Source organism: Echiichthys vipera (genome assembly GCF_963691815.1).
Source record: "Echiichthys vipera genome assembly, chromosome: 1".
Classification (NCBI taxonomy): domain Eukaryota; kingdom Metazoa; phylum Chordata; class Actinopteri; order Perciformes; family Trachinidae; genus Echiichthys; species Echiichthys vipera.
In genome coordinates, this window is record NC_139826.1 from 30,427,680 (window position 1) to 30,441,060 (window position 13,381).

The 13,381-nt window shown below is 36.9% G+C and overlaps 1 protein-coding gene across 1 annotated transcript; it reads right to left on the bottom strand.

Annotated features, from left to right (window-relative positions):
* Positions 1-2,282: 2,282 nt before the first annotated feature.
* LOC310949558 (uncharacterized protein) lies at positions 2,283-10,530 on the bottom strand. The gene is made up of 10 exons (XM_083917041.1): positions 10,514-10,530; positions 10,267-10,317; positions 8,270-8,440; positions 7,148-7,297; positions 6,497-6,616; positions 6,118-6,264; positions 5,436-5,558; positions 5,069-5,238; positions 3,491-4,171; positions 2,283-3,346 (listed from the first exon to the last, which is right to left on the bottom strand). Exons 1-10 carry the CDS (start codon positions 10,527-10,529, stop codon positions 3,308-3,310), a joined length of 1,668 nt encoding a protein of 555 aa, XP_083773167.1. The 5' UTR covers position 10,530; the 3' UTR covers positions 2,283-3,307.
* Between the last annotated feature and the right edge of the window lie 2,851 nt (positions 10,531-13,381).

Below are 13,381 nucleotides of genomic sequence, written 5' to 3' on the forward strand. Positions count from 1 at the left end.
ACTTTAACACAGGACTACACTGCGCAGGCGCAAATGGAAGAAACATAGAAATCAGAAACCGTCACTAAATTGGTTTAATTGGTTTTTATATTATCCAGCTAATCATTACATGCAAAATTTAAAAAAAGAATATATTAATACAACTGTTAAAAATGCAAAAATAAAAAAATACATTAATATGAACGGCTCTTTCTGTAATTTACATCCAGAAACATTTGTTCTGCAATTTCCCAGCTTGGCATCAATAAAGTCTTTCTATTCTATTCTATTTGTTCTGGTTTTGCTCTTACAGCAAAAAACTATGGGCATTTTATTTTACTTTACTTTGAAAAAAACGTTGTTTTTGGTTTCCTTAATTACCCTAAGAAAGAAGAGAAATGTTACTTTTTAATAAATCTGTTTTTATTAATTGCAAAATGTTAAAGTTAAAAGTACATTTTCCAAGAAAAGCCCTTGTTTTTATGTTTTAAAAAAAGAAATGGAACTTTACTTTAAACTCATCACCAAATCATTAAATGAAAAGGCTGTTAAAACCAGTTGTGTTATCGAAGGTATACGCAGGTATACGGACTATACCACCTCTAATCCTGGGAGTTTTCAGGATACCCAACTATCTGGTTCAAATGTATTTTTTTAGAAAAAAAATTGTTTGTTCTGATGACAAGAAGGACAATGATTGTAAAAAAGAAAATATATATTTTGAACCTACTTATTTTGTATGGAAATTTCTTCTTTCACAAACGCAAACTGACAAAACAAACAATGAATCCAGCAAATTGAATGTAGAGTTCAGACATTATGTTCAAACATTACATGGACTTAAAAAAAGCCAAGCAATGAAAACAATTGGAATTTGTAAATCCCTACAAATTTGTCTTTAATGTTTTTATTTATAGTATCCCTGTGTATGGACTTTTGTCTTGTTTTGTTCTTATGTATTTCTGTATTTGCTTTTGTCTTTTGTCTGAAAATAATTACATTTTTTTATCTTTTTTATATAATTTTAACTGTAACTTTTAACTTTTACTAGAAAATGTATTATTTGGTTTTGTAAAAATAAAATAAAAAAGACCTAAGATCTATTTCTTCTTTACAAACCACATATTCCAAACATTTTTGGGTGTTTTAACAGTTTTTCTGTTGTAAAAATGTCTGTGATTTATTGATTTGATTTATTTATATATTAAGGATCTCAAAATACAAATAATGTGTGATACATTGATTTATTTGTGAATAGAAACATATTTGGGGACTGGTATATTGACTGCTAGAAGGGGATAATGCCTTGCCTTAAGTATTTTTACTTAAATACGTTATAAGTCAGGCTGTTAACCTTTATTCACGATTGTATGAATGTATCTTAACTTGCAGATTTGTATTCAATCAAAAAAACGATGTAGCTCTCTTCTTCCACTGAAGTAGCTTTACTGCAGTACATCATTTAAGGGGTAGTCGATGTACTTTAACTCGCCTAATAGGCTCGATATCACCATCACACTGCCCCAGTCAATAGTAACATTAAGATAAATAGCCTATTTCTTTTGTATTACAAATGTTCTTAAATTTTATGTTCATGAGACCTGAAACTTTTATGAACTATGTGCTAATTTGCAAACATTATACATTTCCAGAACAGAAATCTAAAACATTGGAGGTTCAAAAATCAGAAGTCAGAGGTTTTTACAGCGGGGATTTTGGATATATCTTTTTATCACTCCATAAATCAGATAATACTGTCATGTTATCAAAATCCATCCAAGTTTTTAGGAATAAGATGTTGTATAAATCCAGCTGTGAATGATATATGACCAGAGCCCTCTGTACAAACCTTCAGAATATACCTAAGCTTAAACGTATGCTACTATTTAACAAGGGGAATATTTATGAATGAAAAGTGTTATCACGTCTATTAAAGTTAATTATAGTTGTCAAGAACACACATTTACAATGGCAGTATAACTAAAGATATATAGTGTTCCCTTTCTTAAACAAATAATCAAAACTTTAAAAAAAATATACACTACAATAATGTCTTTGTTCTGCATGTGCATTGTTCATATTTTCGAGAACTTTGTCAGGCAACTTCCAACACAGGATAATTGTTTGGAAAACTCATTCATCTTCCTTTAAATCATTAAAGTTCAATGTTCACGCGTGTATTACAACAATAGACAGTGTTATACAGAAGAGGTAAGATGTTTATTTAAAATATTGTTAATCAACACAAACTGACTGTGCATTGTAAAAACAATAATGAGAAATAAAAATCATTAAAAAAAACATCAATGGAAGATTCAACAACCTTAAATCCATGATTTTTAGTTGAATTTCTGCATGTAACATGAGGGAACCAGGTAAGTTTCCAGAAATGTAAAAAAAAAAAAAAATAGTTCATTACATTTTCATATTTTGCCAACGACAAAAAACTACTGTTCGGGCCTGTAACATTGTTCACATGACTTAATTTCCTACATCAACACTATGTTATTTACATGCTGTGTTTCCAGTTATTCATAAGAAAGTGTAAATACTAATGTTTCTTATCTTATGTACAAAAGGTTTAAAACCACTTCATCTTTATTTGAGAAGAGGCTAATGGCACACACCTGTTTCCTTCAAAACATCAGAAAAACAAATACACAGTAGTCACACAATAGTCACTTCAAGATATGAAAAAAATAACTATTTACAAAAATGATTTTAAAAAACTAAAAAACAACTAATTCCAGCATTCACAAGAGTTTATTCATATTTATGTGGGTTTAAATGGCTGTAGTGTAACAATTGTAATTTGTTTATTTACTGGCCCTGAGTGTCATGTGTTCTGTACTTAATGTGTTATGGCGTCATCAAATATAATAACTGCCAACAAATAAGAGTTTTAAAACATCCATTAAAGCCAAGGAAGAATAATCAGGAAGCTTTTCGTACAAATATCCTGTAACTTGTATTACACTGATGAACCAGCAGAGGGAAATATTATCCCAAATATCTTCCCAGTGGTAAAGACTTGCAGGGTTTTATGTCTTTCTTTCTTTCCAGGTTTCCTTAATGACATCAAACATTTGCTGTCCCACCTGCACACTTTCATTTATTCCAAATTAATAAATCTCTCAATCTCACAGTCTATGAATCCACCTGCCATCTCTTCACTTATCATCACAGAGTTGGACCATGATTCACTTTAATACATACAAGTGTTGGCCTTTAAAAGTTTACCAGTAGCCAGACAACAAGGCTCCCACTTCTAGAGATGTGTGCATGTTCTCTGAAACAGAGGTCGCAGGGCGTTTCACAGCTGGAGGGTTCAGATGATGACGCTGGTACCACTGCGAGAACTCTTGCCCTGAGAGAGACACACTAACTTTAGATTCACTTCACTTTAATCAGTATGACTCACTTTTTCTTTTTATAATGACTGTGTGTGCGTTTGTCTTGACTTAAGTGCGTTGGTGTGTTTATCTATCGGCTAAAGCAGTGTGCGTCTTACAGAGTAGCGTTCATTCCTCCGTGCTCCTGGTTTCTGTCCAGGTTCGTACTCGGTGTAGCTGGGAGGTTTGTCACCCCACCCTCCACCTCCTCTCTTCCCTCCTGCTCCTCCTCTCCTGCTGCTGTCCTCATCGTCCGAGCTCCAGGACCCCCCTCTGGAGCGCCGTGATGCTGGGGGAGAGTAGTTTCCCCTGGACCTGCTGTCAAACAGGTCGTCCCTGGAGCGGGAGCGGGGGCGGTCCATGCCTCCTTGTGGCCTGCTGCGACCGCGCCCGTCCAGTGACTCCTCGCTGTAGCTCCTGGGAACACCTCTCGAACGGGTGGGTGAAGGGTAACGTCTGCCCGCTGCCCCTCGCTCGTCACGACGGCCAAAGCCGCTGCGACTGCTCTCGCTGGAGCTTGGGGCGCGAGTCTTGGGTGCAGGGGGTGCAATTCTGACGGGCTGCTGCTCTCTTATTGGTGGAAGTGTGATGACACGGCGCTCTGCTGGGCCATCATCAAGGGCTGAGATCATGCTCGGAGGGCCGGGGGAAAATGGGACGTTGACGGACATGTGCTGGGGAGGTGGCATCTGCTGCATGTGCTGAGGAGGAGGCATCTGCTGCATGTGATGAGGAGGAGGCATCTGCTGCATGTGCTGAGGAGGAGGCATCTGCATGTGGTGGGGTGGAGGAGGCTGGGACTGATGGGAAGAAGACAACAGCAGAGGCAGAAACAAAGACGGAAATAGAAATGAAAACCAGCACCGGCACATTTCAGTAGCATTCCCAGAAACACAAGAGTTGAGCCCCAATTCCATCACTAAATGTCCAGTAATCTACTGTTTTGGCAGTTAAAACACAAGAAATGCTGCATTTTTACCATTTTGTACCAACAGCTTAATGACAGAGGTCAAACAAATCACACTATTGACAATTTAAACGTTGTAAAATAACAAAAAATGCTGAATGTTGCTCCAAAGAAATCACTTTTGTTGTTAAGCCATTGTTGACCACCATTTGCTAACAAGATAAAACATGAACCTTGGGCAAATAAAAAAAGGCACCATTTCACATACAAATTGACCATGAGTGCCGCTACAGTCATTCCCTGACTGCAGTGAAAGTGCAGAGACACGGAGAACGCAGATAGGAAAATCACTGACCGATTACAGCAGACATAGCTTATGCGGGAAGGGGCTTGAAAGGTGTATACCTGTTCTAGTGGAGACCGGAAATACCAGTATGAATCTGAAAATTAGCACATGTCCTCATTAATTTTTCCGAGGGATATTTTTGATACCAAATCAAATTTGATAATTTGGAGCAACAATGAACACCGCTGACAAAAGCTTTGACAAGAGCATGTGTAATGTGAGTAATGTTAAACCTCTCATCGGATCTCATAATAATAATAATAGTAATAATAATAACAATAATAATAATCTGTATTATTGACCTGTAAATAAACGCTAAAAACATTACAATAAAGAAAACAGGAATGGCAGCAAATGTTTACATATAAACAGCGGGGAACGACAAAATAATCTGATACTCTTCTGTTTACGTAAACAGATTTGAGAACATGAGCGGTTACATACCTGTAGCAGAGGACTGGTCATGTCCATCCCCCTCACCTGGCTCTCCAGGTAATCCAGCATGTGATTGGTGTTGGCAGAGTGGACACTGGGAGGAGGCATGCTGTAAGATGAAGACTGAGGAGGAGGAAGGGGCATGGGCTTCATAGGGAAGCTCTTCCCTGAAGCAGATCCTGGAGAAACGAAAAACAAAATAAAGTTATTTAATGATACTGCATTTTTGGGTGAATAGCACCAACAGCCTAACTGTATTAAAGCCACAGTGTGTGTGTGTGTGTGTGTGTGTGTGTGTGTGTGTGTGTGTGTGTGTGTGTGTGTGTGTGTGTGTGTGTGTGTGTGTGTGTGTGTGCTTGTGTGTGCGTGTGCGTACCTGCGTAGAGCAGCGGGTTCATCTGGGAGGAGGCGTGACTCAGCGGGCCGTATACTGGCTGTCCTCCTGCCCAGGGAGCCATGGCCCTCTGAGCCTCCTTCATCATACGATGCTGCATCACCGCTGAAAGAAGAGGACAGCACCTTCTTTAATACAGGAAGCGTTTACTGTAAATATACGGACCCTTTATCGGCCCTGTGGCTGACATGTTTCAAAGATCTTGCTTCATGAACAACTAGTGTAGTATACTTAAAAACAAGAGACTTCCAAAGCATACAATAAGCTTTCAGAGTGTTTTATACCTAAAGTACCAGGCAACACTGATTTTTTATTTTTATCTTTTAGACAGTTTACTTATATTTTACTAAAATGTTTCCAACATTTTTGTTTTTTTTTCCTTTACATTTTGCTTCCCTTAAATACATATGACCCAGTTAACAATATTGTTTCCCTCCCAAGCTGACATTTTACAACAAAATGTATCTTATTAATATTTTATTCAACATTTTGGTTAGTTAATTTTTTTTTTTCTTATGTTTTTAGTTTTTTAAACATTTTACTAACATTTTTGTGACATTTCATGAAAATGTTCCCAATATTGGATGCATTTCTTGTCTTTGATGCTGGAGCATCCTTGAGGCACCAAACAGAGAGAGTTTTCTTAATGGTGTCTGCTCCCTACCTTTTTCAGGACAGCAGCATTGCTGCGGGCAGCAGGGACAGCGAACATAGCAGCAGCATTTTTGAGGGCAGCACTGGCAGCAGCAGATAGCGAAGAGGAGGATCAGAAGGACGCCTCCGAGGACGATGAACAACACTGTTAACCAGTCTGGTTGAGAAGAGGAAGCAGAGAGGTGCTTATGGTTGTGTCTCTGAAGCCAGACATCTTTTTAATAGGTTTTTCTGTCACTGATTTTATTATAGCCCCATATAGCAACCTATACTGTCACACATTTAGGTTTAAATAGGTTAACAGTAGAACTTGTGGAAACTCAGGGTACAGTTTGGGGCTACTATAAAACCAATGTGTGTATGTTTGACATTTTATATTTGTGTCTTACGGTAAACCATGAGTTTGACTTCTTTATCCGAGTCTCCAGAGGTGTCTCCAGCAGCGTCGACAGTGCAGAAGTACACGCCGTTATCCCACCACATTATCTCATTGATCACCAGGTCTGCCTCTGTACACACACAAACACACAGAAATGCCTCAAATTAAACAGTCAACTCCTTTTAAAATAATTAAATTATCTCATTGTACTGAGGCAGAGCTACAGCTTCGTTCGGCTGCAGCTAACAAATATATTCAGAAGTGATTCATCTATGGATTATTTTCTTGAATGAAATGTTTATTGTATAAAATGTCTGAAGATAGAGAAGAGTGCCAACACAAAAACCTATTCACTCAAATAAATAGATGACTAATAAAGCCATAAGATATTGGCAATGAAGTATCCACAACCAGATATTGTTTTACATTAAAAAAAAACTTAAGAGTTATTAATTATCAAAATTCTTACAGATTCTGTTTGTCAAGTTACTCACTGATTAATAATTTCAGCTCCATTATGAAAAACGAACAAGCAAAATAGAAAGGTGAAGCAAATAATTGGTAATGAAGATGATAAAGTGTTTGAGCTGTAGCTCTTAAAACCACATTTGGTCTCAAGACACCGACAGCATGGAACTACATGCTGTTTGCATGGACTCACTGTTTTGGATGGTGATCTTGCGTTCACGGTATTCTGCTCCCAGCGTCGGCTCGTTGCTTCCTCTCTTCTGGATCACTGTTCGCAGTGTCCGCTGGCGGTCTGGACAGTCATTCGATGGGTCCTGTCCCAACTGTAAGGATGACTGGTACGCTGCGAATCCAAAGTTTCCATTAACACATTGCATGACATGATCTTTTCTATAGTTGGATCAATACGCCACTTTGGTCCAGACTGAACTCTCTCTACAACTACTGGACGGATTGAGTTTGTACATACATTTACGGTCCCCATGATGATAAATCCTACTTACTTTGGTGGTCCTCTGGTTTTTAACCAAATACCTGCAAAACTAGTGGCATTCCCAGCCTGCATGGCTGCTGACTTTCAGTCTTTTTAGGAAGATACAAAATGAAGAACCAAACCAAACGTAAATCGAGTTCAAACAACTTCATGATTATAAGCTCAGTTCAGCAAGTCCTCACATCACAGTTCAAGGATAAAAACAGCTTTTTTATTAATATGAGCACATCATTTAATTCCAACAAGTCTTATCTTTTTAATGTTACTGCTCTTTATTTTTATATAAATAGCAAAAACATTGAAAAAAAACCTTTTTTGTTCCGTTTCAACCGTGTAAATCACTTTGTAACTTTATTTTGAAAAGTGCTGTATCATTAAAGTCCCATCCATCCATCTTCAACCGCTTGAAGAAACAGACAACCATTCACACTCACATTCACACATATGGGCAATTAATAAATAAAGAGTAATAAATTAACCTAACATGTGCATGTCTTTGAACTGTGGGAGGAAGCCGGAGAAATGGGGAGAACATGCAAACTCCACAAAGAAGGGCCCTAGCTGGGATTCAAACCAGGAACCCTCTTGCTGTGAGGCAACAGTGCTAACCACCACACCACACATTGTGCGTTCTTCCTTCTGGCATTGATGAAGATTTGAAGAGAACATAAGACTATTTACATAAACATAATGCCTCGTTTCATTTCAGAAGTGCAGTTCAGAGAAGAGTCAGAGAGAAGCTCCTTTTGGAAATATATACTGCAGCCTACACCAGCCTCTCTGAGACGTGTGGCAGCTCTGGCCGTGTGGCTTGTTTCGTACCTGTGGAGTAGTACTCCAGCACGGGGTCCTTGCAGAAGGACTTGTACCTCCAGGTGACCAGAACATCTTGGAGGTTTGCAGAGGTGGAGTAGTCGCAACGCAGGGTCACTGAGGCAAACAGAGCTGTGCTGCGCTCCTGCTGAGAAACAATCACCTGGATACACACCGACACTGTTGGGAGAGACAGCAAACAGACGGTTACATCACAGTAAAACTGAACTTTATATGCAAAAATATGCACGAAAAATACATAATATTATCCAGAAAAGTGGCCTGCAAAATGTCCTAATTGTAATTTAAATGCATATTACGTAAGACTTTAATAAAAAAGTACTTTACCATAAAATATAAAGAGTAGAATCCTTCAGAAAGCTTATTTCTTGTATTATTGTATGACTATTTCCAATTTAGACATAAAATTTATGTTTCTCATCCAAAATTCATTATATGTTAGTTAGATGACATATGCAGCTGTGTCACATGATCAACAGGAGGTAGCATCATTACTCCTGAAGACCCAAACTTGGTTCTCTCACTCCGAATAGCAACTTCGGTGCAGTTCTTACATGTTATTATTTGGGTATTTGTTTTGGTAAAGCACTTTAAATGTTTTCATGCCATCAGCATTGATTGTCATGTGGCTACATTTCATGTATTTGCTAATCTTGTCCTTAAAACTCTTGTTACTCATATGAAGTATTTGTCATTAAGAAACCGATAGAAAAAAGAAATGTAATGGCCTGAGATTGACCATCACGCATTCTGTTCATTAACCCTCCTGTTCCCCTCACATTTTACAAACACCATTTATTCTTGGGGTCGATTTAAACGTCTGGAAGATTATCATAATCAAAGTTGTTACTCAAGTCTTTATGTCAGGCACTCGATGTATTTATTTAACAAAATGAAATATATTACCGATCTAAAATTGCATCGAGGGACGTGTGTTTGTGTGTTTTAAAGTAAGTATATTATTTGCAAGTACTATTTTGTGTTATTTGTGATATCTGGAATGAAAGTAATGTCCATTATCAAGACACACAGGTTCAATTTGACCTCAGGAAAAACAATTTCAAACATGTCTAAGTATTTGAATTGTAAAAAAGACAATGATAATTATGATTAAATCATCCAAATGATCAAATTGGCCCAAAGGAACAGCGATGCGACAAATACATGTACAATGTGAACAAAAATAATATAATATCATGCCAATTTTAGTTTTTTTTATAAGTTGTCCCCATAAAATTAGGAAAAGTCATAAATATAAAGCAAAAAAAAACAAAAAAAAGATGTCAACCATGTAGTTAGAGATGTTAAACATTGAATGGGGTCATATTGACCCTGAGGATAACAGGAGGGTTAAACATGTATGTTACTTGATTAGGGGCTGGAAAGAATAAAAGCTGATGTTTAATTTTGTACATTTACAACCTCCAAATGACCCTAGTTTGTGTATTTGTGTAAAAGGTGGTAATTTGGTAAGCTGGTAATTTAGAGAAACAGGAGCTTCAAAAGTCCAGGAGTAAAATGGTCAGACTGAAACAATGAGTGTGTGAGAGTTTCATTTCAAAGCGGCAGAACCAGAATAACAGGTGACACGGACAAAGACACAGGAAGTGGCTTACTGTGAAACTACCAACCAAACATTCAAAAGCTGGAATGAAACCTGTTGAGTTCACCCGTCTCTAAATGTGGACAGGTGGTGGTATGGACTCTTTAAACTGAGCTGGAGGACCATGAAAACCACAGGTTACACTTTAAAAACAGGAAGGTTCTTAAAAATTAACGCTAATATTAATGATACAGTTCAAAATATCCATCAAAACTGCAAAAATAACCGCTTACACAATATGTAAGACGACTATTTTTGTGTCAAATAAACTGTCATGTGACTGATACCTCCATGTTGGTTACTTTCAGTCGATATTGTGACAAACTTTAGGTTTAGTCGACTTGTTTTAAAACGACACGAAATGGAAAGAAATGGAAATTACCTTTTAGAAGCGACAGCAGGAGGACAGCGGCAGCTAAACTCCGCATGATGACTGAAAAATAAACAATAATAAAAAACACCGTCTGCGAATATAAAGGGTGAAACAAAACTCCTCCAATGGCAAAAATAAATAGACTAAATGATAAGAAGAAGAGAAATAAAAACAATAAACCACAGGCCTGTCTGGGAAAGTTAAACCATAGCCCGACAGGTGATAGTGTCGTCCTGAACAGTGTGTTTGTTAATACCTGAGCCTGCAGTCATCTCTGGCCACACCCAGAAACAGGTGCCTTCATCCCGGGGTCTGACGTCACCACGTGCACAGAAGTCCCCCCTAAAACAGAGAAAGATAGATAGATTAATAGATTAGATTTTAAAGCAGTGTGTAGTAGTAAAGTGGAAATACAAAGATGTGCAAATTCACCATGTGCAAGGTTACTGAAGGAGCAGAAAACAGCAAAGCAGGTGGAGACATAAACTAGAGGGTTCTCTGATAGACAGAGGTGAGGTAAGTTTATTTATAGCACCCTTCAAAACAAAGTTACAATGGATTTCACAATGAAATACATAAGAAAAGTTAAGAAAAAGCAACAAAATAAAATACTTTTACAAAGAGATTTAAAGTAGGAGACTGAGACTCAAAGTTAGACAACAACAATAAAGTATTGTTTATTACATTATCTATAATTATTGACATTATTTCATAGGAATATACTTTTCTGATACTATTAGACACAACAGACACTCAGGTGTAACTCTGGTCTATCACCACTAGATGTCAGCCTACACAGCTTCATTGTTGTGTTTCCTGTTCAAGTTTGACTCTTGAATTCTCCACAGTTTAAATAATGAAACTAAGCTTTTTATCCCCTGGAGGAAAGAAGTCTTTAAACTTGTCCTACTTCATTAACGCCTGGACCCATCAGCATATAAACAAAGTACTTTCCGAGCCCTCTAAATCGTCAGTGGTGGTTTTTCCTTTAAGCACACCCACTCTGCACCTGCAGCCCTTCCAAGCTTTTTATTTTCCTAGAAACTTCTGCCAAGATCCACTCTGCGTTTCCCTCTCGTTCTCCCTTACATCCTGTTCTTCTGCTGAGGTCTTAAGGGTCAAACACTATTGCAACATTGTTGTGCATCTCATCTCGTATTGTACAAATCTGATTTTCACTTAAACAGAAAACATGTCGGCACTATGTCAGTTCATTTAAATACAAATACACTGCAGCTTCTGTATCTGCCTGGAGACTTACCAGGAGCCAGATTAAATTAAAACTGTCACTAAAACATCAACACACATCAGTTAATTATAAAATATATTTGTTATAGAATTAAATACAATAAGTAGTAAAGTACTTTATATTTCTACACAGTATTTCTGAGGCAAATATTGTACTTGTTACTCCACACATTTCTAACAGCTGTAGTTATTGGATTATTTATACTTATTTTAAATCAACTAATACATAATGATGTGCTTTTACAGATAAGGCTACCCAGCAGTATGGATTAATGCATGAATAATCCAATTATATAATACTATACACTTTTAAATCGGACATTCTGCATAGTGAGCACTTTTACTTTTGGTGCCTTAAGGATATTTAGATATACTTTAAAACAATGTTTGCTTCCATTTAAAGTCCATTGCACATTTCTGTATTTTTTTTTTTTTACACAAGTAACGTTAATGACAAATAGGAACAGCATAAAATAATTAAAAAACACAAAAGCAAAGCAATACATACATAATTTTACCTATGTAAAATATTAATGCATGCAATGTACCTACACTGTGGTATTGCTACATATACTCAGTTAAAACCTTGGAGTAGGCCACTTAGTATTTCTCTTTACATTAAACATCATTAGGTGCTATTTATTAAGAGTTTGACACTTTAAAACTCATCTTATCTGCGTCTTCAGAACTGTATGTGGGGTTTGATCAGATTTGATTAACAGTAATCAAACAACCCGCCAAATCTTATCAGAGTTTGATTAAATGTTTTGCTAAATGCTGATTGATGCACACGATTCCCATCCCTGTCAAACCAGTGAGCGCTGCACGTAGAAAAAAATGATGATGTCATATATTCTCCTCTGTAAAGCCCAGGAGGAAGTTGCTCAACAACATTCCTGACATACATGGAGCTGTGAGTGGTCACCATCTAAACCGATCCCTGCTATAACAAACAGACAGTATTTTAACACACAACATCTCTCTCTCTCTCTCTCTCTCTCTCTCTCTCACACACACACACACACACACAACACAACACATAAAACCACAACGAGTCATTTTCTGTGAATGTCCCAGAGCAGATTTTTATTATCTATTTGTCCCTTTAGTGGTGAAGGAAGTACTCAAATGTTAGATTAAAGAATCACTATCACAATATAAAAGTACTCAAAGTCTTTTTCAAGTAGAAGCACAGTATATATATATATATACATATAATATAATAAGTATTATTAGCAAATGTTATTGCCCATGTCATATCCCATTTCGTTTACTTGGAATCAAAAAGTTTCTTTATATATTAATAAAGTACAACTGTATCAGAATTATACTTACAGATAGCCCGCTTATACTGATACATGTTTTGAATTCCTAGGGAAGAGGCACTTATAAGTATTATAATAAGTATCTAAGTATGTATAAATGAATCTGCTTAATACAATGCTGCCTGCCTAGTAAGTTGAAAACATCCTTAAAAAGTAAATAATAAGATTTAAAAAAATCTATCGTTATTTTCACTGAGCTGATGGAGAGATGGAACACTTTTGGTCTTTATGTTTGTGTTATGCGTATAAATAAATAGTTTGTAGACGCAACTGTTGTAACATTATTTTATGTGGATGACAAAAACAATTGCGATGCAGATATCTGCGGCTGAGCTGGCAGGAGTGATATGTGAGTTTTGACACAGCTGTGTTGTCAAGACAGGCAGTCTGTGACTACAACAATGAACAAAGACATGAGTCATACTCAATTACACATTGTCTCCTTTACAGAAAAGTCAAGAGTCATCACACACACACACACACACACACACACACACACACACACACACACACTTATCAGTACCAGACAACAGAGAACACAATGGAAGAAA